General features: G+C 42.9%; 1 protein-coding gene across 1 annotated transcript in view; it reads right to left on the reverse strand.

The window, feature by feature from the left end:
• SLC35F1 (solute carrier family 35 member F1) overlaps positions 1–23,540 on the reverse strand; it is a 357,370-nt gene that overhangs the window by 143,806 nt on the left and 190,024 nt on the right. The window contains exon 2 of the mRNA XM_075862418.1: positions 12,696–12,871. Within this exon, the coding sequence (XP_075718533.1) occupies positions 12,696–12,871 (176 nt within the window). The remainder of the gene's footprint in view (positions 1–12,695; positions 12,872–23,540) is intronic.

The raw sequence follows: 23,540 nt of genomic DNA on the forward strand, positions 1-23,540 counted from the left end.
CCTGGCCCCACTGCTGCTTGCTCCAGCCTGCTTCTGCCGTGCTTCTGCCTTGCTGCAGTTCCGCTTTACCTGCTTCGCTTTGCCCCTGGCTTGCTTCCTTCTCCGTGCTCACGTTGGTATACTCCACTTCATCCTGGTCCTGACTATTCGTTCACCGCTCCGTTTCCTCGCGGCGTTCCGTGGGCTACTTCCCCTTCCCTTGCGTGTTCCCTGTTTGTTCTCCCGTGCACTTAGACAGCGTAGGGACCACCGCCCAGTTGTACCCCGTCGCCTAGGGCGGGTCGTTGCAAGTAGGCAGGGACAGGGCGGTGGGTAGATTAGGGCTCTCTTTCCCTTCACCTCCTTCCTGCCATTACAGAACCTCTGCTTTAAATGTATTTCCAGAGAATTGAAAAAAAACTGTTCAGAACATGTATTTCAGGGTGTACAATAAAACATCTACATTTATTTGTCTCACCAATCTTTTCAGGCAGGTACTGTATGTTTCAGGCTGTAGCTGTATTGATTTCTATTGAATTCTAAGTAAAGGCCCTTTTACACCGGGCGACAATAGGCCGGTGCAGCGAGTGCCGATTAACGAGACATCGTTGATCGGCTTTCGTTTGCTCGTGCCTCACTGAGCTATGGATTGGGACAAGCGGTTGTTACTCCGATCGCTCGTCTCCATACATTATTATTATGTCGGCAGCACATCTCCCAGTTTACACAGGGAGATGTGCTGCCGACAACGATTATATCTCACTTTTTTAAAATGATACGACCAGCAGATGATCGAGCGTTTGCTCGTTCATCTGCTGATCGTTTCCCTGTTTACACAGGGCAATTATATCGGCAAGGAGTGTTCTGTGAACGCTCGTCTGCCAGCTAATCGTCCAGTGTAAAACCCCCTTAAGGGTCCGTAAGTGGCCTATTAGTGTGTTTAGTAGTCTCCGTTTGACATATTCCGCGGGAAAAGCGCCTTACATATACGTTAAATGGTGACTGTCACGGTTGCCTAACAGTGGCATTAGTCACCTATAGACTATAATAGTTTATGTTTAATAGATACGTTATGAACTCTCATGACCCATTTTCATGAATTATCCATTAAACAGATACCATTATAGCCCATGGGTGACGGATGCCTCTGTTAGGATCCATTTTACACATCCATCCCCCATAGGCTATAATGGCATCAGTTGAACAGATAAGTCATGAAAACGTATTAAAAACCTCATGAATTATTTATTCAATGGATGCTTGTTGACGCATGTCATGCAGTTGCATGTGTCATCCATAGGCTTCCATGTTAAAATAAATGTTTTTTTACTGCATGCCTCTGGATAGAATAGCATATGAAAAAGGGGACGTGGATTAAAAATTGTTTAATTTATTATAAATTTATGCCAGAAAACTGGCATAAATCTACGCCAAAAAGTAGTACAGGAGTAAGGCTATGTTTACATATGCTTTTACGACTCCATTCCTTGCTTCCGTTGCAGATTCCGTCAAGTTTGACAGAATAAATAGCGCTGCATGCAGAGTTATTTTTCCCATCTAAACGACAGAAACCTTGACAGAACCCGACGGACCCCATTATAAATCAATAGGGTCTGTCAGGTGCTGCTGGTATCCGTTGTGCAATGAATCCGGCGCTGCGTCGTAGCTCCCATTTTAAATGGAAGCCACAACACAGATGTGAACAAAATATACTGACAAATCAGACATTATTTATTGGAATATCCAATTCTAAGTGAAATTGTTCTATATATTAGAAATATTTTTGTCTATAAAATCGAAAGAAGAAAGTTTTATTTCAATCAGTTTCAGCAAAGACTTTAGAGCGCATTACGACACAATTAATTTGCTTTTGTGTTCTGGAGAAGAAGTAAAGCCTATCTGCCTGCATCAAACAGGGGGACATTTCCTGGCTGTGAAAAGCTCACGCTGAGTTAATTGAGGAACAGTGTTCTATCAACTAGTATTGCGTAGAACAGATGCCCGGCCTCACATTACCATGGAGCTGGCATTTCATTCTCGCATTTTATGAGGTTTGATTAGTAAAATTCTCAATTGCTGCATCCCATTATCCCGGCCTAATCTTCAATGTGAGAACATAACGTGGGTCTGAATGTATACCAGAAAGATGTGTGGGATCAGTGACTAGCGCACTGCATTATTTACTAATGAAATTGCTCAGAAGAACAAATAATCTTATGTTTTTTTTCCCACTGTGAGGATAAAGCGCTGTAAAAGTCACAAAAACACCTAGACATTTTATTGCCAGAGGACAATACAGACTGTAAATCTGAAATACTGCTCTCGGGTTGTCTGTCTAACTTTACTTTGTACTTATAAATCAAATTCACAATGAAATGCCGCTGCAAGCCTTCACATAATTCCATTTATATTGTGATCTATAAATCTATAGAATAAGTTTGGTCTAATTATCATTTATAAATGGTTATTTACTCCTACTTTTTAGCAGTGATATTGCAGAATGAATTAGTGCAGATTGCATTATTGAAACTGATACATAGAAATAGCCATTTCCTGATCGTCCTACGGCAGCACACTTCGGGCACATTCAGACGTGGCGGAATTGCTGTTGAATTCCACTGCGGACAGACCGCAGTGGAATTCTGCAGAAGCCGTTTTTTGCATTTCTTTCTATACTTTTTTAGGAAACTTATTTCAGACGTTGCAGAAAATAACTGCGTAAATTAGGCTGAGGTGCAGAATTTCCCCTTCGCAGCATGCTTATTACATTGCGGAGAAGCGGCGAAATTTCACTGCGAATTTCAGCCTTTGCAATGTAGTCCACTGTGATATCTGCAACGTCTGAATTACCTGTGAAATATGCAAATGTTGGTGCAGATTCGTTGCGTAATTTCCCCGAATATGCACCAACATTTGCTGTGGAAAAATTCTGCCACGTCTGAACATGCCCTTAAGATACTTCATTTGACCGGATAGAAGAGACATATTACTCAGCAGTAATCAATTAAACAATAAGGAGGTCCCAGGTAGCCTTAAATAGCCCAATAGCCCAAATCCTTTTAGAAAGCGTATTTTTTCTCTTCTAAATTTTACCTGGAATGAAGAGAAACCACGCTTCCATTCTGGAGCGGCATACAGGTTTACCTGTCCCTAGACGTGGATCCCATACACCTCCGGACGGGTGTTCCAAGATGGCCGCCGCCGAGGTAAGGTTTACGCCGGCTTCCGGCGCATGCGCCGTGCACTCTCCCGGCTTGGTGCGTACTGCGCATGTGCGGGAGCGGAAGTCTCGCGGGATCCCGGAGGTTCAAGAAAGGACTGTGAATCCGGGGCTACGGACCCTGGAGAATTAAGGTACCTAACTTTCATTGTGTTAATGTTAGAGGGGTTTACTTCCTTGAGGCCACTTACAGGTTAGATTGTAAATTGCATGCCTCTTTTCCCAGATGGCAAGACCTGCATCTCAAGGGAATCTCAAGAGGAAATCCAAGCACAATATGTGTAAAGGTTGTCAGCAACCGTTGCCAGGGGATTGGGACCAGTGTTTCTGCTCCTCTTGTAGACCTCCTGAACAATCCCTCCAATACTGAAGCCAAGGGGTTTTTGTCCTAGTTTAAGGATCAGCTTACGGATACCTTTCAGGAGATGAAGTCGGCTGCTATGCCGAAAAAATCTAAAGGTAGAAAGCGGACGCCCTCTCCACATTCACCCTTCCGAATATGATATATCGGAGGATGATCTGGATTCAGAAGACTCTGATGGGGAACCTCTAGATAATATTTATCTGTTAGATAAAGACAAGGTCCGGCACTTGCTGAAAGCAGTCAAACTGACGGTCGAGACCGATATGTGTCTCATAAACCCAAAAAGGAACAACTTTATTATTTTCCGGTCAACAAAGACAGACTCCTTCCCTCCCATCCTGTTATTACAGATTGGGTCCAGAAAGATTGGGATAAGCCAGAGAGACGTGTCGATCAAGGGGCGAGGTTTAAACACACAAAACAGATCCCAAGTTTAGTTCTAACTGGGATGTTCCGCCCAAGGTTGATCTGGCTGTCGCCAGATTATCAAAGAAATCTGTGTTTCCTTCAGAGGAATCCTCACTCTTAAAGGATCCAATGGATCGCAGAGCGAATTCGTTATTAAAAAAAAGCCTACTCATCGTCGGTAGCGGTGTGTAAAGTGGCATCAGCCTCCATCCCGGTTGCCAGGGCCCTTCGTACATGGCTTAGTCACCTCTCACAAGATCTAGAAGATGGCGTACCGAGAGAGAAGATCTTACATAATATCCCTCTCATGAAAGCAGCTGCGGAGTTTTTGTGTGATGAACCGCTGGATGTCTTGAAGTTTTCATCTAGATCCCTGGCTCTCTCTAATGTGTAACTGATATAAAAAAAATTTTTGGGTGACACTGTTCCTTTAAGTTGATAAATGATGAAAGAGGGATTTCCTTCCCACGCCCTCCAAAGAGGCCGCCATTTAAAACCTTTCAAAACCATTCCAAAAGGTCCCCTAAGGGTTCAAAATATTTTCATCGTGGCGACAGGCAGCGTAGGTTCAAAAGCAAGCAAGAGGGTCACCCCCCTTCTGGAAGAAATCCCCCTTTCAAAGAAATCCTAACTTATGAGGCCAAGAGAGAGGAGTGTCTAGTAGGTGGAAGGCTAGGAAAGTTTGTTCACCTATGGCTAAAAATGTCCACAGACGCCTGGGTCAGATCCACCATCCAGAATGGCTACTCGTTGGAAATAAACACCATTCCAAAAAATAAATTCTGTATAAACAGAGGAAGAAATCTGGTGGTTCTCAGTCTCATTCAAGACTTCATAAGGAAGGGAGCATTGGAAGAAGTAAGTGATTTGACATACCTGAACCAATTCTTTGTGGAGGGAAAGTTCAAAATGGAATCTATACAATCGGTCATAAATATTATCCAAGAAGGAGATTTTCTAGCCACTATCGATCTGCAAGATGCATACCTTCATATCCCGGTCCTGAAGAAACACAGGAAATTTCTTCGGGTAACAGTTCTTCTTCATCATCAAATTTTACATCTTTAGTTCACCTGCCTGCCCTTTAGGATAACATCAGTGTTTACGTAGGTATCGGTGGTACTGTCTGCAGTACTATGCATGAAAGGGATCTTCGTATGTCCTTACCTGGACGATTGGCTGGTGAGAGCCCCTGTCAGAAGACATCCTTACAAAGCCCCTAAAAGTCACTCTAGACATGCTCATCTCGCACGGTTTCATGATAAACCCCCAAAAGTCTCATCTAACACCATGCACCTGGTTGAAATACTTAGGCTTCATGGTAGACACACAAGAAATGTCGCTGACATTGTCCAGCGACCGGATATATTCTATCCGTCAAGGAGTTCAACTACTAATATCACTGAGTCACTGCTCCATCCGTCAGACCATAAGAGTGTTAGGTCTTCTAACATCGGCTATCGAGGCGGTACCCTCCTCGGCAAGGGCACACATCCGAATTTTACAATCCAACATACTGAAAAGATGGGACAAGAAAATAGTGTCTCTCAACACCTGAATGTCAATGTCTTCGGACGTGAGACGAGATCTCCACTGGTGGCTGGTACCCTACCATCTCGATCGAGGCAGGTCTCTGAGACCAGTTCATCAGATACTCCTCACTACGGATGCCTCAAGCTCAGGCTGGGGTGCACATGTGGAAACATCATGGGTGCAAAAGAAATGGTCCAAACACGACAGCTGCCTTTCAACCAACATGAAAGAACTCAGGGCGATCAAACTAGCCCTATTACACTTTCAGACTGTACTCCATCGTCACGATGTCTAAATTCAGTCAGACAACCTCCCTGCAGTTTTTTATGTAAACAAACAGGGGGCACCAGAAGCAATTCCCTCAAAAAGGAATGCAGTCAGATCATGCGGTGGGCAGAACACAATCTGGATCAATATCCGCAGTCCACATTTGAGGAGTGTTGAATATGAAAGTGGATTGGCTGAGCAGGAATCGGATTTACTCAGGGGAGTGGAGCTTGAATCCGGAAGTCTTCCTTCAAATCATCAGGAAGATAGGCAAACCATCTTTAGACGTCATGGCGACCGCAAAGAATACCAAATTAAGGAAGTTCTGCTCCCTCAGCAGGTCGGATCACCCCTATGCCATAGACAGCCTATCATTGAGTTGGGAAAAGACCTTCATATATGTCTTTCCAGCCCCATTCCTCTCATTCCTTGGGTATTGAGAAAAATAAGGGACGAGAAAGTGGGGGCCATAGCGATCATTCCTCATTGGCGCAGAAGGGCATGGTTTCCGTTCGCGTTGAATCTCTCGAACGGCAACTTCTGGAAACTTCCATTACGTCCAGATCTCCTACTCCAGGAGGGTTGGTTTCATCCCACATTAGACAGGTTACAGTAAACGGCATGGAAACTGAACGACAGTCTCTGAAAAATAAGGGCTTCTCTGATGAGGTAGTCAGTACCTTATTAGCCTCCAGGAAACCCAGTACAATGAAAATATATTCTCGAATATGGCTTATTTTTTCTAAATGGTGTCAGGACAATGACAGGTTACCAGATACAGTGTCCTCAGTATTGCAGTTTCTACAAGAGGGATACCAGAAAGGCCTCAAGCCCAATACGTTAAAAGTGCATTTGACGGCCATTAATGCCAAATCAGAGGGGAGGTTCTCCTACCATCCACTGATAACCAGATTCTTGAAAGCAGTCCAAAAATTAAGGCCATACTATTACAATCCTCTGCCCACTTGGGAGTTGCCCATTGTTTTGAAACACGTCAGCCATGCCCCATTTGAACCACTTCACAGTGTAAGCCTTAAGCTTCTCTCATATAAAGCCCTATTCTTGATAGCAATTACCTCCGCAAGATGGGTTGGCGAGTTGCAAGCTCTGTCCTGTAAAGAGCCTTATCTTGGGATCTTACCCGAGTGTGTTATCCTTAGAACAATGCCAGGGTTCTTACCAAAAGTAGACTCAGCCTCTAATACCCCTATTGATTCACAATGCTTAGACGTAAGGAGGTCCCTACTTGCGTATCTGGAAATAACGGCCCCTTTTAGACAATCCGAAGGGTTGTTTCTCTAATTCCAGGGGCTAAATAAGGGGAAAAAAGCCAACAAAGCTTCACTAGCTAGATGGCTCAAAGAAATCATCAGGGACTGCTACTCCTTGGAAGGCCTAGAGTCCCCTTTAGATATTCGGCCCCACTCAACCAGATCCACATCTACATCGAGGGCAGAAAGATGCCATGCAAAGCAGCCACTTGGTCTTCTTCCTCGACCTTCATTAAACATTATAGGCTCGATTTATTTTCTTTTGAAGGTTCTGCCTTTGGGAAAAAAATACTAGTGGGAGCATCCAAAGCTTAACCCCCCCCCCCCCCATATTCTCATCGCTTGTTAAGTCCCTTAAGTTTGCTGCCATAGGATGATCAGGAAGTGGAAAATTTACCTGAAATTTTCATTTCCTGGCGTCCGTAGGCAGCACAAGTTTCCCACCCTACATATATACTGCTGCATACGTTACGCTTTCTGAAGGGATTTGGGCTCTATTTAAGGCTACCTGGGACCTCCTTATTGTTTAATTTATTACTGCTGAGTGATATGTCTGTTATATCCAGTCAGAAGTATCTTAACCCTTAAGTGTGCTGCCTACGGACTCCAGGAAATGAACATTTCAGGTAAATTTTCCACTTATCACACGATAGGCAATTTAAATAATATATACCCTTGATTTATTTTCAGATATTTTTCTTTCCCGAACACTTGCAATGTATGCGAAGTAGGAAAGGGAGACTGTCATGAAGGGTCTGTGGACCCACTGGGCCGTACCGTCTTGGCGGTAAGGCAGCTGGCCAACAGGACGAAGGTCAAAGTCTATAGTTCGTATAGGGTATCTGTGGCAACTCGGACAGTAGCAAGGAAGGCTTGGCAGGAACTTGGCAGCAGGTGGACGTCCGGCGTGGAGAAGCAGGATAGGCGTGGAATACAGCACAGTACTACTACAGCTCAGCACGGAACTAGATCAGGATACAAGTATAGGATACAGGAGCAGGAACACTGGGAGAAGGAAACACTAGGGGGCCATATGCAAGACAGACTAGGAATACCCAACAAAGATCAGGCATAGAACTAGGGGGCTGGACCCCTCTTATAGTCCAGAGTACTCACGGGTCAAAGTTCATGAACGAGGTCCGATGTGCGTGCTGCCCCTTTAAGAGCGGACACGAGCGTGCCGCACACCCTACGGGATCCGGCAGTGGTGAGTAGACACGAACGCTGGTTTCTCCTGAGGAGGAGGCTGGGGCCAGCGCTTGCCGACTCGTGGCTGCGGCTGTCGGGAGAATGGAGCTGACAGCCTGCAGCCATGACAGAGACTTACTAATAATGTCTAAGATTTAGACAGCATAAACTTAAACCAGGCAGTCTAAAGATGCGTAAAATTTATCACGGTGGTGCACACTGTATGAGAAATTTGAGGCATCTTGCTAGACACTTATCGTCCTTGTACCAAGTCTTGGCTGTCTTCGTTGTCATTTGGCACAATTTGGCACATTTTAAGCCACACCCCTTCCACCACTAAGCCACACTTCCTTTTCTAGACACTTTTTAAATGTTTCTAGTGAGGCGTAAACATTTGTTCTTAAATTACTCAAAAATAAAATGCTCCACAATATGTCAAATTGCACCAATTTTTTTTACACACTCTAGGCGCAGTCACAGTAATACATTTTGAACACCTTGACCTGTGATTTGAGGACACAGTTTAAAAAGGATTTCCACCTAAACACAAAACTGGCCATATATCATAATAAATCAGAAGTTACAGCAGTAGCCAAGGTTTGGTAATATATGTTTGTTTACTTACAAAGATATTGGCCTTTTTCCATTTAGTTGCGACGGGCATCGCTGTAGCCATATTAGTTGTCACTTTTGAAATAGCTTGTCACAAACTGATAGTAAACTGTCACTTTGTTATTGATAGGACACGCTGACAAACTGAAAGCTTGTTGTCAGATGCAAAGAAGCTAATTCAAATTTATCAACTAATATTCTTCTATTTTTACTAAACATTTGCTTCTGCACTAACTTTTTTTTTTACAAACATCCTCTTAAGGCGGGATTCACACGACAGGGTCCCGCCCGAGCCCGAGTATCGGCCGGTGAAATCGGCCATTTTGCCCGGCCGGTTTGCATAAAGTTTTGCATCCGTTCCGGGCCGGGAAGATCTGGACAGTGACATCAGCGGCAACTCCTGAAGGGGAAACCCCATGTGTTCGGGGATTCCGCTTCAGGAGTTTCCCCTGATGTCACTGCCCAGATATGGACAGAGACATCAAGCGCTCTGTCCAGGAGCGGAATCCCCAAAAACACGGGGATTCCGCTCCTTCAAGGAGCTAAAGTGCGGCTAGCACATAGCAGAGCAGGGAGATACCTCCCTGCTCTGCTATAGTGGCGTCGCTACGGTAGTAGCAGCCGCAGCAGCTGCTAGCGGCGCCATGGAAGGTGTCGCCAGGCCAGGGCGCTTTAAAAACAAGCAGGGGAAGGGAGCCAGCGCAGCGCTTCCTTCCACCTGCTGTACACCCCGGCCCTGCCACACAGTGTACAGCGTAAAGCCATTCGTCCGAATGGCATAAACTTCTCCTCCTCACATGCACTCTGCGCTGTGAGGAGGAGGAGATAGAGCGCAAGCGACGGAAAACCCGGCCATTACTCGGGACACATTCCGGTGATGGCCGTGTATTACCCGGCCCCATAAACTTCTATGGGAGCCGGGCGGCCGAAAATAGAGCATGTCCTATTTTTTGACGGCCGGTTTTCCCGGCCGTCAAAAAATCGGTCCTGTGAATAGCCCCATTAGGGGTCTATTATTCCTAATGCAGCCGGGTGCCGGCCGATTTATGAACGGCCGGCACCCGGCCGGGAAACCCTGTCGTGTGAATGAGGCCTAAGTGTTAGTTCCTTACTTTACTATTTAAAAATTATATCCCTTTGAATGATACTAAACGCTTCAATATAAAGTCTGATAGTGGCCCAGCAAAACGGCCTTTATCCCATTATCAGCCATGAATCTGACCATGTATAGATAGTATAGTATAGTATGTATGTTTTTTTACATCAGACAAATTGGAAATAATATGTTGGAAAATCCCTGCGTGATTAAACTGATGCTTATTTTTTATCCCAGACAATAGAATGGACAGTGTTCACTGCACATGTTCCACTTAAAACAGATGACACAACCGCCGTCGCCTAACAATTTTAAGGATTTGTAGATGTCTCCTTTCCTGTTGGTGTTCATGTATGGTCAACCTCAAATAAGCTGGCTGGAGATAATAGTGATAATCTGATCAATGTATAGTGTTTCATTGCATGATCATAAAAATGAATATAAAATTAACTTCAAGACCAGTTAAATCTATTTATAATATGGGACTAGAATACCATACCTTTTCATTGCATAAGTTAGAATATAGGGTCTGTCCACAGATATGATCCAGTATACAGAAAAAGTTCAAAGGTAGGTAGCTTAAAGGGGTTGTCTGGGATTAGAAATTATATGCTTTTTGTCCCACAAACAGCGCCATCTCTGTACATGGGCTGTGTCTGGTATTGTAGTTCATCTCTATTCAAGTGAATTACCAGAAACAGCCCATGGACAGACGTGACACCACTAAACCTATGCTACCACATAAATACACTCAGCGAGAAAGCTTCCTTTAGAGAAGTGTTTATCAACTCCAGTACTAAAGTACCCCTAATAGGCCCTTAAATGGGTTCTCCCACAATTAGAAGTGATGGCATATAGCTACAATATGCCATAATTTCCTGATCAGTAGGAGTCCGTTCATAGGACTACCATCTTCACAATTAATCGGTCCCAGTGTAATGCTTTGTTCACACCTGCATCGCGGGTTTCCATTGTTCTGCTCCATCAGAGGAGCAGAACAAGGGAAAACCAGAATGACGGTTCCGTTGCACCACAGATACCACTGGCAACTGACGGAACCCATTGACTTTAATGGGTTCCGTCGGCTTTCAGTCAGGATGTCTGTGGTTTTACCGGAAACAATACTGCAGAATGCTGCGCTATTGTTTCTGGCAAACTCGGCCGGATCTGCGACGGAGGACCCTAACGGAGCCTCCAACGCAGATGTAAACAAGGCCTAAGATGGGAATACCCCTTTAGGGGGGATTCACACGAGCGTGTATTCGGTCCGTGCGGGCCGCGTGGTTTTCACGCGGCACGCATGGACCAATACAAGTCTATGGGGCAGAACAGACAGTCCGTGCTTTTTGCGCAGCGTTTGTCTGCTGCGCAAAAAGCGCGACAGGTTCAATAACTCTGCGTATTTCGCGCATCATGCACCCATTGAAGTCAATGGGTGCGTGAAAATCACGCGCACCACACGGAAGCACTTCCGTGGGACGAGCGTGATTCGCGCAACAGCAGTGAAAAGGATGAATGAAAACCGAAAAGCACCACGTGCTTTTCTGTTTCTGAACATCCAAACGGAGTGTCTTTGCGATGAGCGAAGCCGGACAAGCGTACCGAACTTCACCGGGTTCGGCCAAACTCGTTTTGGCCGATCCCGGCAAAAAAATTATCGGTACGCGACGTCAGGAGATAGTCACTGTCCATGGTGCTGAAAGAGTTAAACTGTTTCAGCACCATGGACAGTGACTTGCGATCCCAAAATACATTAACCTGTAAAAAAACCCGAAGTTCTAACTTACCGATTACTCCTGTCTCCTTCCTGCAGTCCGACCTCCCGGGATGACACTTCAGTTCAAGTGACAGCTCCAGCCAATCACAGGCCAAGCACAGGCTGCAGCCAATCACAGGCTGCAGCGGTCACTTGGACTGCTGCGTCATCCAGGGAGGTGGGGCCCGATGTCAAGAGAGGCGCGTCACCAAGGACGCGTCACCAAGGACGCGTCACCAAGGCAACGGCCGGGAAGTTCTCGGTAAGTAGGAACTTTATCTTTTTTTTTTACAGGTTTTTCGCTGTTGTGTTCGGCATTCACTGTCGAGGGTGCTGAAAGATTTAGCTCTTTCAGCACCTTGGACAGTGACGGGCGTTGACAAGCCTCATCTCTATGATGCCGGCTGCGCGAAAATCACGCAGCCGCGCATCAGACACGCATGACACACGCAGCTGTCAAATGGTTTTTGCGCTCGCAAAACGCTGCGTTGTTTGCGCGCGCAAAAACGCAACGTTCGTGTGAATCTGCCCTTAATCCTGCCAAGGAGACATCATTATTGTCAATACTTTACTAATTGCTACAGGTCTTCTTAGTAAGGGAATTCCTTGAAACATGACATGTTGGTGATATTTGGATACATAGCACTAGGGTATGCCATCAATGTCTGATCAAAATATTATCCCATGAACAAAGCAGCAGTGGTGCTAGGAAAAAGCTGTGCCACTTTGGCTTCTGGTGGCTCTGCCAGGAGGCTACATGGTCAGTTAATCTCTTTACTTAGATAGTGATTCCTCATTCTGGATATGTCAAAATTAATAGTCAACTTCAAACTGCTTTTCACTGATGCTAATTTTTACCTTTAAGGAAAAGTGCACATCTGCCGTAACCGCAGCAAAATTAACATGTGTAACATTTTAAAATCCACATGTGAAATATTTTTCTGTTGTCATTGGCCAGACTCTAAATGCCAAAACATTGAGAATGTACAGCTTGAACCTACCTTGTCTTACAGCCAGAGTGGTTGTATACACCAAGAATAGAAGGATGTAGTTTAGGAAACTCTGAAAGAGTGGTGTGTTGGCATGGAAATCTTCTGACAGGTATTTACCTGTAAGCCTGATGCCACACAGAAGCAGAGATAGCACCTGGCCCAGGGCTATAGACAAGAGCATTTCCCTGTGAGGAAGAATAAAATAACATTTAGAAATACTTAATAATAGGGAAGTTTATATAGATGTACAGAATACATTTATCAATATAAAGCAACAAAGAATAGCAACAGTACAAAAATAGTACACAACTTCAAAATACAGATAATTATCAATTATATTATGCACTGGTATCATAGCTCTGACTATTAGAGGGGGTTCCTGAGCAGGGGCCTCACCCGTACAATGTTTATATGTCCCAATAAGGAGTATCAAAAGGTTCACTGTAAAATTGTGCTAAAAATGCAGCGCAATTTTAATGTTTGCCTATGGGGAGAAAATTCATAAGCAACCTTGCGACTATCCCATAACATACGACATGTTTGGATTTTCTACAGTGGTTGCGCCTTTATTTCTCATAGGGAAACATTGAAATTACAGCATGGTTGTGGTAATCGTGTGGTTTTACTGCAACCCGTGGGCAATTCCATGTCTGCCTTACCCCACCTTAGCAGCTCATACAAAGGATATCAATAACCACAAGTGAAACAGTTAAAGAGAATTAGGTCCAAATCTGTGGTCCAATCTGAGGCCTGATGGGAATCGAATTCACACAAAGACATTTTAAAAAACCTACTGTATACTTTTTAATGTCCTTACAGCTTAATTTACGCTTACTGTACCTGATTATTATTATTAGCTACTGTAACAAACCTATTATAACTCACATTCCCAATTTACCCAGTAAGCTAACAGAGTGATATATGGAATAACGTTGTTTGGCAGTGTTTCACTAGCAGTTGAATACAAATGATATTTTATGCCTGTATTCCCAATCTGTAATTTTCTCATTAGTGTTTTGTGTTCTTTGTGAGACTGCAATTTTCTGTTATTGAAACAAACACATTTTGCTGCAATTAAAACTTCTGTATCATTAGAGAAAGAAAAATGTAACAATATCTGCATTAACAAACTAGAATTGTGTTTCATGCAGTGAATGCCCCTATCCTGGGTGTATTCCAGACAACAGAGATCTTTTCAGTGGATGAACTATGTATAAAAGGGGCATCTGGAGCAGGTTTACGCTTTGGACATGATTAGCAGGATTGGTGTCACAGATCAATGTTAAAGTAAACATCTCTTTTGAATGGATATTTTAGTGCATGTATATACAGGGTGGGCCATTTATATGGATACACCTAAATAAAATGGGAATGGTTGGTGATATTAACTTCCTGTTTGTGGCACATTAGTATATGGGAGGGGGGAAACTTTTCAAGCTGGGTGTTGACCATGGCGGCCAATTTGAAGTCGGCCATTTTGTATCCAACTTTAGTTTTTTCAATGGGAAGAGGGTCATGTGACCCATCAAACCTATCGAGAATTTCACAAGAAAAACAATGGTGTGCTTGGTTTTAACGTTACTTTATTCTTTCATGAGTTATTTACAAGTTTCTGACCACTTATAAAATGTGTTCAAAGTGCTGCCCATTGTTTTGGATTGTCAATGCAACCCTCTTCTCCCACTCTTCACACACTGATAGCAACACCGCAGAAGAAATGCTAGCACAGGCTTTCAGTATCCGTAGTTTCAGTTGCTGCACATCTCGTATCTTCACAGCATAGACAATTGCCTTCAGATGACCCCAAAGATAAAAGTCTAACGGGAACGGGAGACCTAGGGGGCCATTCAACTGGCCCACGACGACTAATCCACTTTCCAGGAAACTGTTCATCTAGGAATGCTCGGACCTGACACCCATAATGTGGTGGTGCACCATCTTGCTGGAAAAACTCAGGGAACGTGCCAGCTTCAGTGCATAAAGAGGGAAACACATCATCATGTAGCAATTTCAGATATCCCGTGGCCTTGAGGTTTCCATTGATGAAGAATGGCCCCACTATCTTTGTACCCCATATACCACACCATACCATCAATTTTTGTGTTCCAACAGTCTTGGAGGGATCTATCCAATGTGGGTTAGTGTCAAACCAATAGCGGTGGTTTTGTTTGTTAACTTCACCATTCACATAAAAGTTTGCCTCATCACTGAACAAAATGTTCTGTGTAAACTGAGGGGCCTGTTCCAATTTTTGTTTTGCCCATTCTGCAAATTCAGTGCGCCGATCTGGGTCATCCTCGTTGAGATGCTGCAGCAGCTGGAGTTTGTAAGGGTGCCATTTGTGAGTAGCTAATATCCGCCGAAGGGATGTTCGACTGATGCCACTCTCCAGTGACATGCGGCGAGTGCTACGCTGTGGGCTCTTGCTGAATGAAGCTAGGACAGCCACTCATGTTTCTTCATTAGTGACAGTTTTCATGCGTCCACATTTGGGCAAATCCAACACTGAACCAGTTTCACGAAACTTGGCAAGCAGTTTGCAAACTGTAGCATGGGAGATGGGTGGTCTCGTAGGGTGTCTTGCATTGAAAACTGCTGCAATGACCCGGGTACTGCGTTCACCAGACATCAACACAATTTCTATCCGCTCCTCACGTGTTAACCTCTGCGACATGTCAATGGCTGTAAACAAAGAGAAGCTTGTAAATAACTCATGAAAGAATAAAGTAACGTTAAAACCAAGCACACCATTGTGAAATTCTCGATAAGTTTGATGTGTCACATGACCCGCTTCCCACTGAAAAAACTAAAGTTGGATACAAAATGTCCGACTTCAAAGTGGCCGCCATGGTCAACACCCAGCTTGAAAAGTTTCCCCCCTCCCATATACTAATGTGCCACAAACAGGAAGTTAATATCACCAAACATTCCCATTTTATTTAGGTGTATCCATATAAATGGTCCACCCTGTATATATGTGTGTGTGTGTTTGCATATATATATATATATATATATATATATATATATATGAAAGTCCAAATACAATGTCAGCCGCACAGCCTTGTAAATCGTATATATATGTATATTGTGAGGGTTTAGCATCAGGAGAGGTTGGTACAGCGGTTTCTTAGTAGCCAGAGACAGGGACACCGTGCATTAAAGTTCATAACAGGGCTTTGCCTGTGTTTTATTCTTGTCAAAGAAACAGTCTCTTGTACAACAAGGCAAAATACAAAATAAATCCTGCTCGTCTGAGCACTAACTAAACAAGATATTATCTAACTATACCAAGTGCCTTCCTACCAGGCACTGGACACAAAGTAACACAGGTCTTTACTCACATAGAATACAGGCTACTCCAGACTTAGTAGTCTCTGGTCTGAGTCAGGGGTGAGACTGACACACACTGTGTCTGCACCTTTTTATACACAGGCTGCAGGTGCAGCTAATTGAGCAGCAGCCTTGTCCTACAAACAGAAATGGACTAGGGATTGGGGAACCCACCCTGCTCTTCCCCAATCCAACTCCAGGCCCTTTTTCCGGCTTTTCCTTAAGCCGAGATTGGAAAGCTATAGCTTTCTATTGCAAAAAATATTCATTCCCTGGAGCCTAGGATACATATGACAGGATTCTAGGGGAAATGTACCTTCTCTCAATGATTTTACCTGTCACTGTCTCACAATATATATATATATATATATATATATATATATATATATATATATACACCGATCAGTCATAACATTAAAAATATCTGCCTTATATTGTGTAAATCCCTCTCATGCTGCCAAAACACAAGACCTCTGAAAGTATTCTGTGCTATCTGGCCACCCAGACGTTAGCAGCAGATCCTTTAAGTCCTATAAGTTGTGAGGTGGGACCTCCATGGTTCTGACTTGTCTTTCCAGCAATTCCAACAGATGCTCGATCGGATTGATATTCTGGGGAATTTTGAAGCTAAGTCAACACCTTGAACTCTGTCATGTTCCTCAAATCTTTCCTGAATAGTTTTTGCAGTGTGGCAAGACATATTTCTCTGCTGAAGAGGCCACTGCCGTTAGGCAATACAGTGCAATTGGTATTCAACAATGTTTACAGTAGGTAGGTGGTACATCTCAAAGTAACATTAACACGAATGGCAGGACCCAAGGCTTCCCAGCAGAACATTGGCCAGAGCATCACACTGCCTCTGCCGGCTTGCCCAGGTAAGCGACGCACCCACCCGTCCACATTATGTAAAAGAAAACCTAATTTATCAGACCAGGACACCTCCCATTGCCCCATGGTCCATAGATGATGTTCATGTGCCCATTGTTGTCACTTTTGATCATGGATCATCGGCACCCTGCTTGGTCTGCGGTTACACAGCCCCAGTAATGGGTACAGAGCTCCATTTCAACTCAGATGTCAGCAAGGTGGAGGTGGGGTACTGCTATGGGTTGGTATTATTAAAGATGGGCTAGTTGGACCTTTTTGTGTTAAAGATGGACTAAAAATCAACTCCCAAACCTACTGCCAGTTTTTAGAAGACACTTTCATCAGTGTTACAGGAAAATTCTGCATCTTTCAAGAAAACCATGATTTTTATGCTGGATAATGCTCCATCGCATGCATCGAAGTACTCCACTGCATTGCTAGCCAATAATGGCTTTAAAGATAAAAGAATAATGACATGGCCCCTTTCTCACCTGACGTAAACCCTATTGAGAACTTGTGGGCCCTTCTTAAACGTCAGATTCACGGTGAAGGAAAACAGTACACCTCTCTGAACACTTCCCTGTGTCTGGGAGGCTATGGTTGCTGCTGCACAAAAAGTTGATCGTCAACAGATTAAGAAACTGACAGACGCCATGGATGGAAGGCTTAGGACTGTTATTGAAAAGAAGGGTGGCTATATTGGTCACTAATTATTTTTTGGTGGAAATTTCAGAAATGTTTCTTTGTAAATTTTGAGGTTTTGAGTTGTTTGTTTATTATTCTCACTTTAACACATAAAAATAAACAAGTGAGATGGGAACATTTTCCTTTTTCATTTAGTTTACTTTCTTAAATATTCAGGTTTGAGGTTTATTAAAATTTTGGATTGACCAACAGAACTGTAGTTGTTCAATAATTAAATTAATCCTCAAAAATACAACTTGCCTAATAATTGCGCACACAGTGTATAATGAAAGGTCATGCACTTTTCTGAGGCTTTGTGCACACTACATTTTGACCCTACATTAAGCATCTATGTTGGGAAAACTCCTGAAGTACACGCTAAATGGGCTCATAGGGCTCCATTTACCCGACAGTGGACAAAAGAGTGTCCTTTTGGTCTCCGTCGGGCTGGTATACCTCAGTATATCTTTTTTTGGAGGCTGGAATAACGTAATAGACTACGATTTTCCATCCAGAGGAATCACACGCAGTCTAAGTTTTAATATTGGTGCCTATGGGTGACGTACTGTATGCCACTGTTATGGCAAATGTCACAGGTATATGTTTAATGTATACGTCATAGGCTTTGCAATAGTCTTCTTATAGCGTATACGTTAAACGGATACCATTATAGTCGATGAACAACGTATGCATTAAATGGATGCCTAACAGTGGCATCTGTTACCCATAGATTATATTGGTATACAATCAAAGCATACATCATGAAAGTAATTTAACATATACCATTAAACTATATGGTAACGGGTGTCACTGTTAAGATATACGTCATAGCCTACGTTTACGTGTAGGTTGGGAGCTTTTCTTGGCGTATACATTAAACGTATGCACAAAACATCATGTGCACAAAGCCTAAATGATTCGTGTTTTAATTAATTTCTCACCATTTTAAACATATCTGCTGCCACTGAAAAGAAACCTCCTTTGTTTACTTTGAAAGGATCAAAATCTAAGCTCAGTGATCACATGACCAAAACAGATTTATATTCTTCGGAATATATTGAAAATATCTATGCACAAAGTATATTAGACTAAGCTTTGTTTACATAAAACTCCTTTATGACGAGTGACTAATATATCTATCACAAGCGGGTGCTACTTCCCGCATCGTGATGGATATATCCGTCACTCGTATCTCATGAGTACTGCCACTGTACCCACATGTTCAGCGGCAAGAGCATGGCTGTTATACACAGCCTGGCTCATGCCGCAACTGCCGGAATTGAAGAGTAGTTACATTTCGGCAGTTTAACCCCATAGATGCTGCGGTCAATGGTGACCGCGGCATCTAAAGTGTTTGACAGAGGGAAGGAGCTCCCTCTTTCACCCCATCGGCACAACCACTACGCGATCGCGGGGCGCCGATGGGTTTCCATGGCAGACGGGGGCCTAATAAAGACCCCCAGGACTGCCATTAGTAACTGCCTATTGGGCCATGCAAGAGGCATGCCCTAATAGATTGCCTGTCATTTTTATGCTGACAGGCAACAATGCTTTGGTATACCAAGTATACCAAAGCATTATATCTGTGAGCAGAAGATCACATTGTGAAGTCCCCTAGTGGGACAAAAAAAACAGTTCAATAAAGTTTATGGTGAAAAAAAAAAGATTCCAGTAAAAATAAAATAAAACCACTTTTTTGCCATAAAAAGTGGTTTTGTTTAGTAAAAGTGTAAATAAACATAAATATCTGGCATCGCCACGATCATAACGACTCAAACAATGAAGTTAAACACATTGATTAAACCGCCGAGTGAACGGCGTACAAAAAAAAAATCACAAAAAACTACAGCAAAATTACTTTTTTTTCCATTCCCCCCCAAAAACAATTCAATCTAAGTTAATCAATAAGTCCCATGTAGCACAAAATAGTACCAATGAAAACACGTTGTTCCGCAAATGGCTACATTGACAGAAAAATAAAAAAGTTACAGCTCTTGGAATGCGGGGATGCAAAAACAAATATTTTTATTTTAAAAGGTTTTTTTGTGCAAACATAGTAAAACATAAACATATACATGCTTAGTATCACCGCAATCGTACCGACCCATAGAATAAGGCTAACATGATATTTACGACGGATAGTGAACGGCGTAAATTTAAAACGCCATTTAATTTAAAAATTAATTAATATACTATGTGCACCCAAAATTGGTGCAATTGGAAATGTACGTTACGGCTATGTCAACAAAAAAATAAAAAAGTTATGTACAAATAGTGCTTAGTCATTAATGCCAACAAAGGCCTGGTCATTAAGGGGTTAAGCGCGTTCATCAAATTTGTATTGTTTTGAGATATGTGGCAACTATTCACAGTGTGTGGTTTGCATAAATGCAACTACCGAGAAGCTTGCTATAGCTGCGCTAGCTATAGAGTAAGCAGAAAATAAATGAACAACAACTACAAAGATACAATATATCAGGTCACATCTATACATAGATATTCACGGGGGACACAAAGCACTGAAGTTAGCTTTCCAATAAATTATAAATGAGAGGTTCCTAGGAACACATACTTTTAGTAAAATGAGGAGAGAGCACTTTTGCTGTAAATATCTGTCAAATTGTGACAGTACTACAGCAGCTTCAAACAATCCCGGATTTTTTTATATCCTGCCAGCTCCTGTATATTTTACAGAGGAGACAATGAGAGATGTCCTCACAGCAGAGTGAAGAGAGCTGCACTAGGGAGAGCAGAATTTATTGCCACACTTCCAGAAAGAGAAAAACTGCTCTCTTCACTTCTTCTTGCAGTCCGCTATCAAGAACGATTGCGGAGGCCTAATTTACGCTATCCATATATTTAATTGTGCGGTTAAATTTCCTTCTTACTCTACAATCAGTAAATTATTATCCCAATGAAAAAAAAAATCATCATCACATCATCCAATATGGAAGAATCTCAAGTAAGGGCAAAATCAAAATGATGCCCTTCTGTTGTTGGCTCATACCATCACACCCAGGGTACAGAAATGTCCAGTGCCCCCTACTCCCATGTTACATAGAAGAGCGGGCATTTGAAACTCCCTGCTCCAAGTTTGTAAATATAGTAGCTCTCTCCATACTCTGAAGTCTCTGACGATACAAAAAGGTAAAGTTGTAGGTAAGAAAACAATAATGAAAAATCACACACTGTTCTAAGGCCCTGTGCACACTGTGTTTTGGCCCTAAGTTTAGCGTGTGCGATGGGAAAGCTCCCGACTTAAACGCTTAAGAGTACAGGAAGAGCACAGAAAGGTCCAGTGCCCCCCTTCTCTCACGTTACATAGGAGAGCTGGGCATTTGACACTCAGGTTAGTCCCTACTCCAAGTTTTCTAATATAGCGGCCCCTCCATACTCTCCATACATATTGTCAACAAATATGGTACCATACAGAACTTAACAAGTGCAGTTTGCGCATCTGTATAGAATGCAGATTAATACTAGTACTGATTTTTCATATTATCATGATCCCTTAGGTTATAGTCACTCCTTATTGTTGCACATTTCAGTATAGCTTGTAATACAGGTTTTTATGCTTCATTTCCATTTATCTGTATATTGTAATATGTAAATACATGGGACCTGTCACTATGCTGCCCGAGGTTATGTTCTCTTTTTTACCCAGCTCATGTATCTAAACACTATGGTATCTATATGTCAAAAGGTTGAATGGCACGTAAATAATCAACATTTTAGTTTATCAAGAAATTAGCTCTTAATGTTTCTAGTCAATTGTCTACTGCGGAACTCTTTTCTACTGCTAAGGAAAGTCTGAATTAGTCTGCGAACATGCCAATGTTTAATGAGGAGGAATATCAAGAGCGTACTCTCTCTAACCGTGTTTCAGCCAAGTAGCCAAGAGTTGTGCATAACAATTATAAGCACTCAACACTTAGGTAAATAAGTAGAGGGCAGGGGCACTATAGCATTAATTAAATTAGGACACCTTCTTGGGGGAAGGGAGGTTCATGCTGACAAACGTCCTTATCCTGGGATAGAAGGGGCTGGCACATGCCATGCTGCTAGGAGATAAGGATTATGACCATTGGGCCAAATTCTTTCTCCGTTGTTTGGTAACAGCAGTGTCTGTGAGGTGCAGCGCTCTGCAGGTTCACAATTCCCTCAGGAAATAGGGATAGAACCATTCTGAGCTAGGGCATTTTTTTCTCTTAAGGTCCCATAGTGCCCACATGGTCTTCCTCTATGGTACGGTATGTACACATTTACTTTAAATCAGAGAAAAGGAAAATTGGCAGTGTTAGGTGGTTGTGTAGTGCAGGAGGTTAGCAAACTGTGGCACCAGTACCACAACTGGCACCTAGGGCATGGTTTGCTGGCACACTTCCCCCTCCCTGTGTCCAGTGCCATTGTGTGCGCTTGGCGGCGCTGAACACAGGGAGAGCGGAGCTTCATTATGTGCTTGGCGGCGCTGAACACAGGGAGAGCGGAGCTTCATTATGTGCTTGGCGGCGCTGATCACCAGGAGAGAGAGCAGTGCTTCTTTATGTTTGTCCCTACTGAACACTTGGCAAGCACACAATGCAGCACTACTCTCTCCCCTGATGTTCAGCGTCACCAAGGGCATAATGAAGCGCTGCTCTCTCCTGGTGATCAGCGACGCAAGGATGGAGTGTCCTATGTGTACCCCCAGTCGCAGTCTCTCCAATATACACCCCCCAAGCAAGTGTCCAGTAGTCGCTCTCTCCTGTGTGCAGCGCCCCAAGCTGGTATTTAGTATCCACTATCTCTCCTATGTGAGCCCCCCTCCAGCTGGTGTTCAGTAGCCATGGTCTCTCCTGTGTGCACCCCCTTCCCCCAAAGCTGGTGTTCAGTAACCTTGAATACACCACAGATGGATTATCTTTCAAAAGAAAAGTCGGGGACAAGGATTACAATGAAATGTAAGTTTAATTAACTGATGAATAGTTTTATGTCACATACTTAGTAACAGTACTTACTCATTGTTTGTTTTTTTTTCGTTTTTTTTTTAATCTGCCCGCCATATAATAAATGTTGCCTACCCCTGGTGTAGTGTGTCAAACATGCAAACAAAATGGTCAGACAGTGTGAAAAAATTCTATGTGGAATCTGCAAGCAAAATGCCTTGAAGCTATCCTTCGTCTTGTAATATAGTCTTGTTAATACCATTAATTAATTGGACTGGACATTTGATAACTTCACGGTTATGAACAGTAGTGCTGTTATGAAACCATATTGTTGTCTGGCTCCGATGAAGTGGTCTATGTGGAAATCAATAGATGCACTCAAAACATATGACTGCTCAAACATTCAAACAGAAGTCGCTACGTTATTGCTTCCAGGCAATGTGAAGCTCACTAAAGTCTTCTTGGCAAGTATTATCAGGACTATATAATAGATGAAGGTGAATTTAAGATGCACAATTATAATAGGAATCATATCCTTGTGTATCTATGGCAAATTGGCAAGAAAAAGCAATTAACCTTTGAAAGGTAACCTGGCAGCCCTCCACATAATGCTATGCTCATTTCAGGATTAGTTCTGAATTTACAGTGACGTGTCCAATAGTCAGATGGTGCATACTACTGTAAAAAATAACTGAATATCAATTTTATTGTGTATTATATATGTCATTTATGACACCAAATGTGCATCTTCTTGAAAAATGAACGCAAAATTATATAATTTCCAAGCCTCAAAAATGTAATGTCATGTTAGGGGCCGATTCGATAATTCAAATTCCTCCAAGGGATATTATGGTGCAGTGTTAGGAGAAATGCTGGTTACGCCAAGTTTTCCCATCTACAGATTTTCTAAAGTTCTTTGTAATGTGACAGTAAATGTTGGCTTTCATAAATACAATCTTGTAGAGGAGTATTCCCCAACCAGTGGCTCAGGAGCTGTATGTGGCTCGTAGCAGCTTTAAATACTATTGTGCTCTAGCAGCACCACCGA

The sequence above is a fragment of the Rhinoderma darwinii genome, chromosome 4, assembly GCF_050947455.1.
Source record: "Rhinoderma darwinii isolate aRhiDar2 chromosome 4, aRhiDar2.hap1, whole genome shotgun sequence".
NCBI classification, from domain to species: Eukaryota; Metazoa; Chordata; class Amphibia; order Anura; family Rhinodermatidae; genus Rhinoderma; species Rhinoderma darwinii.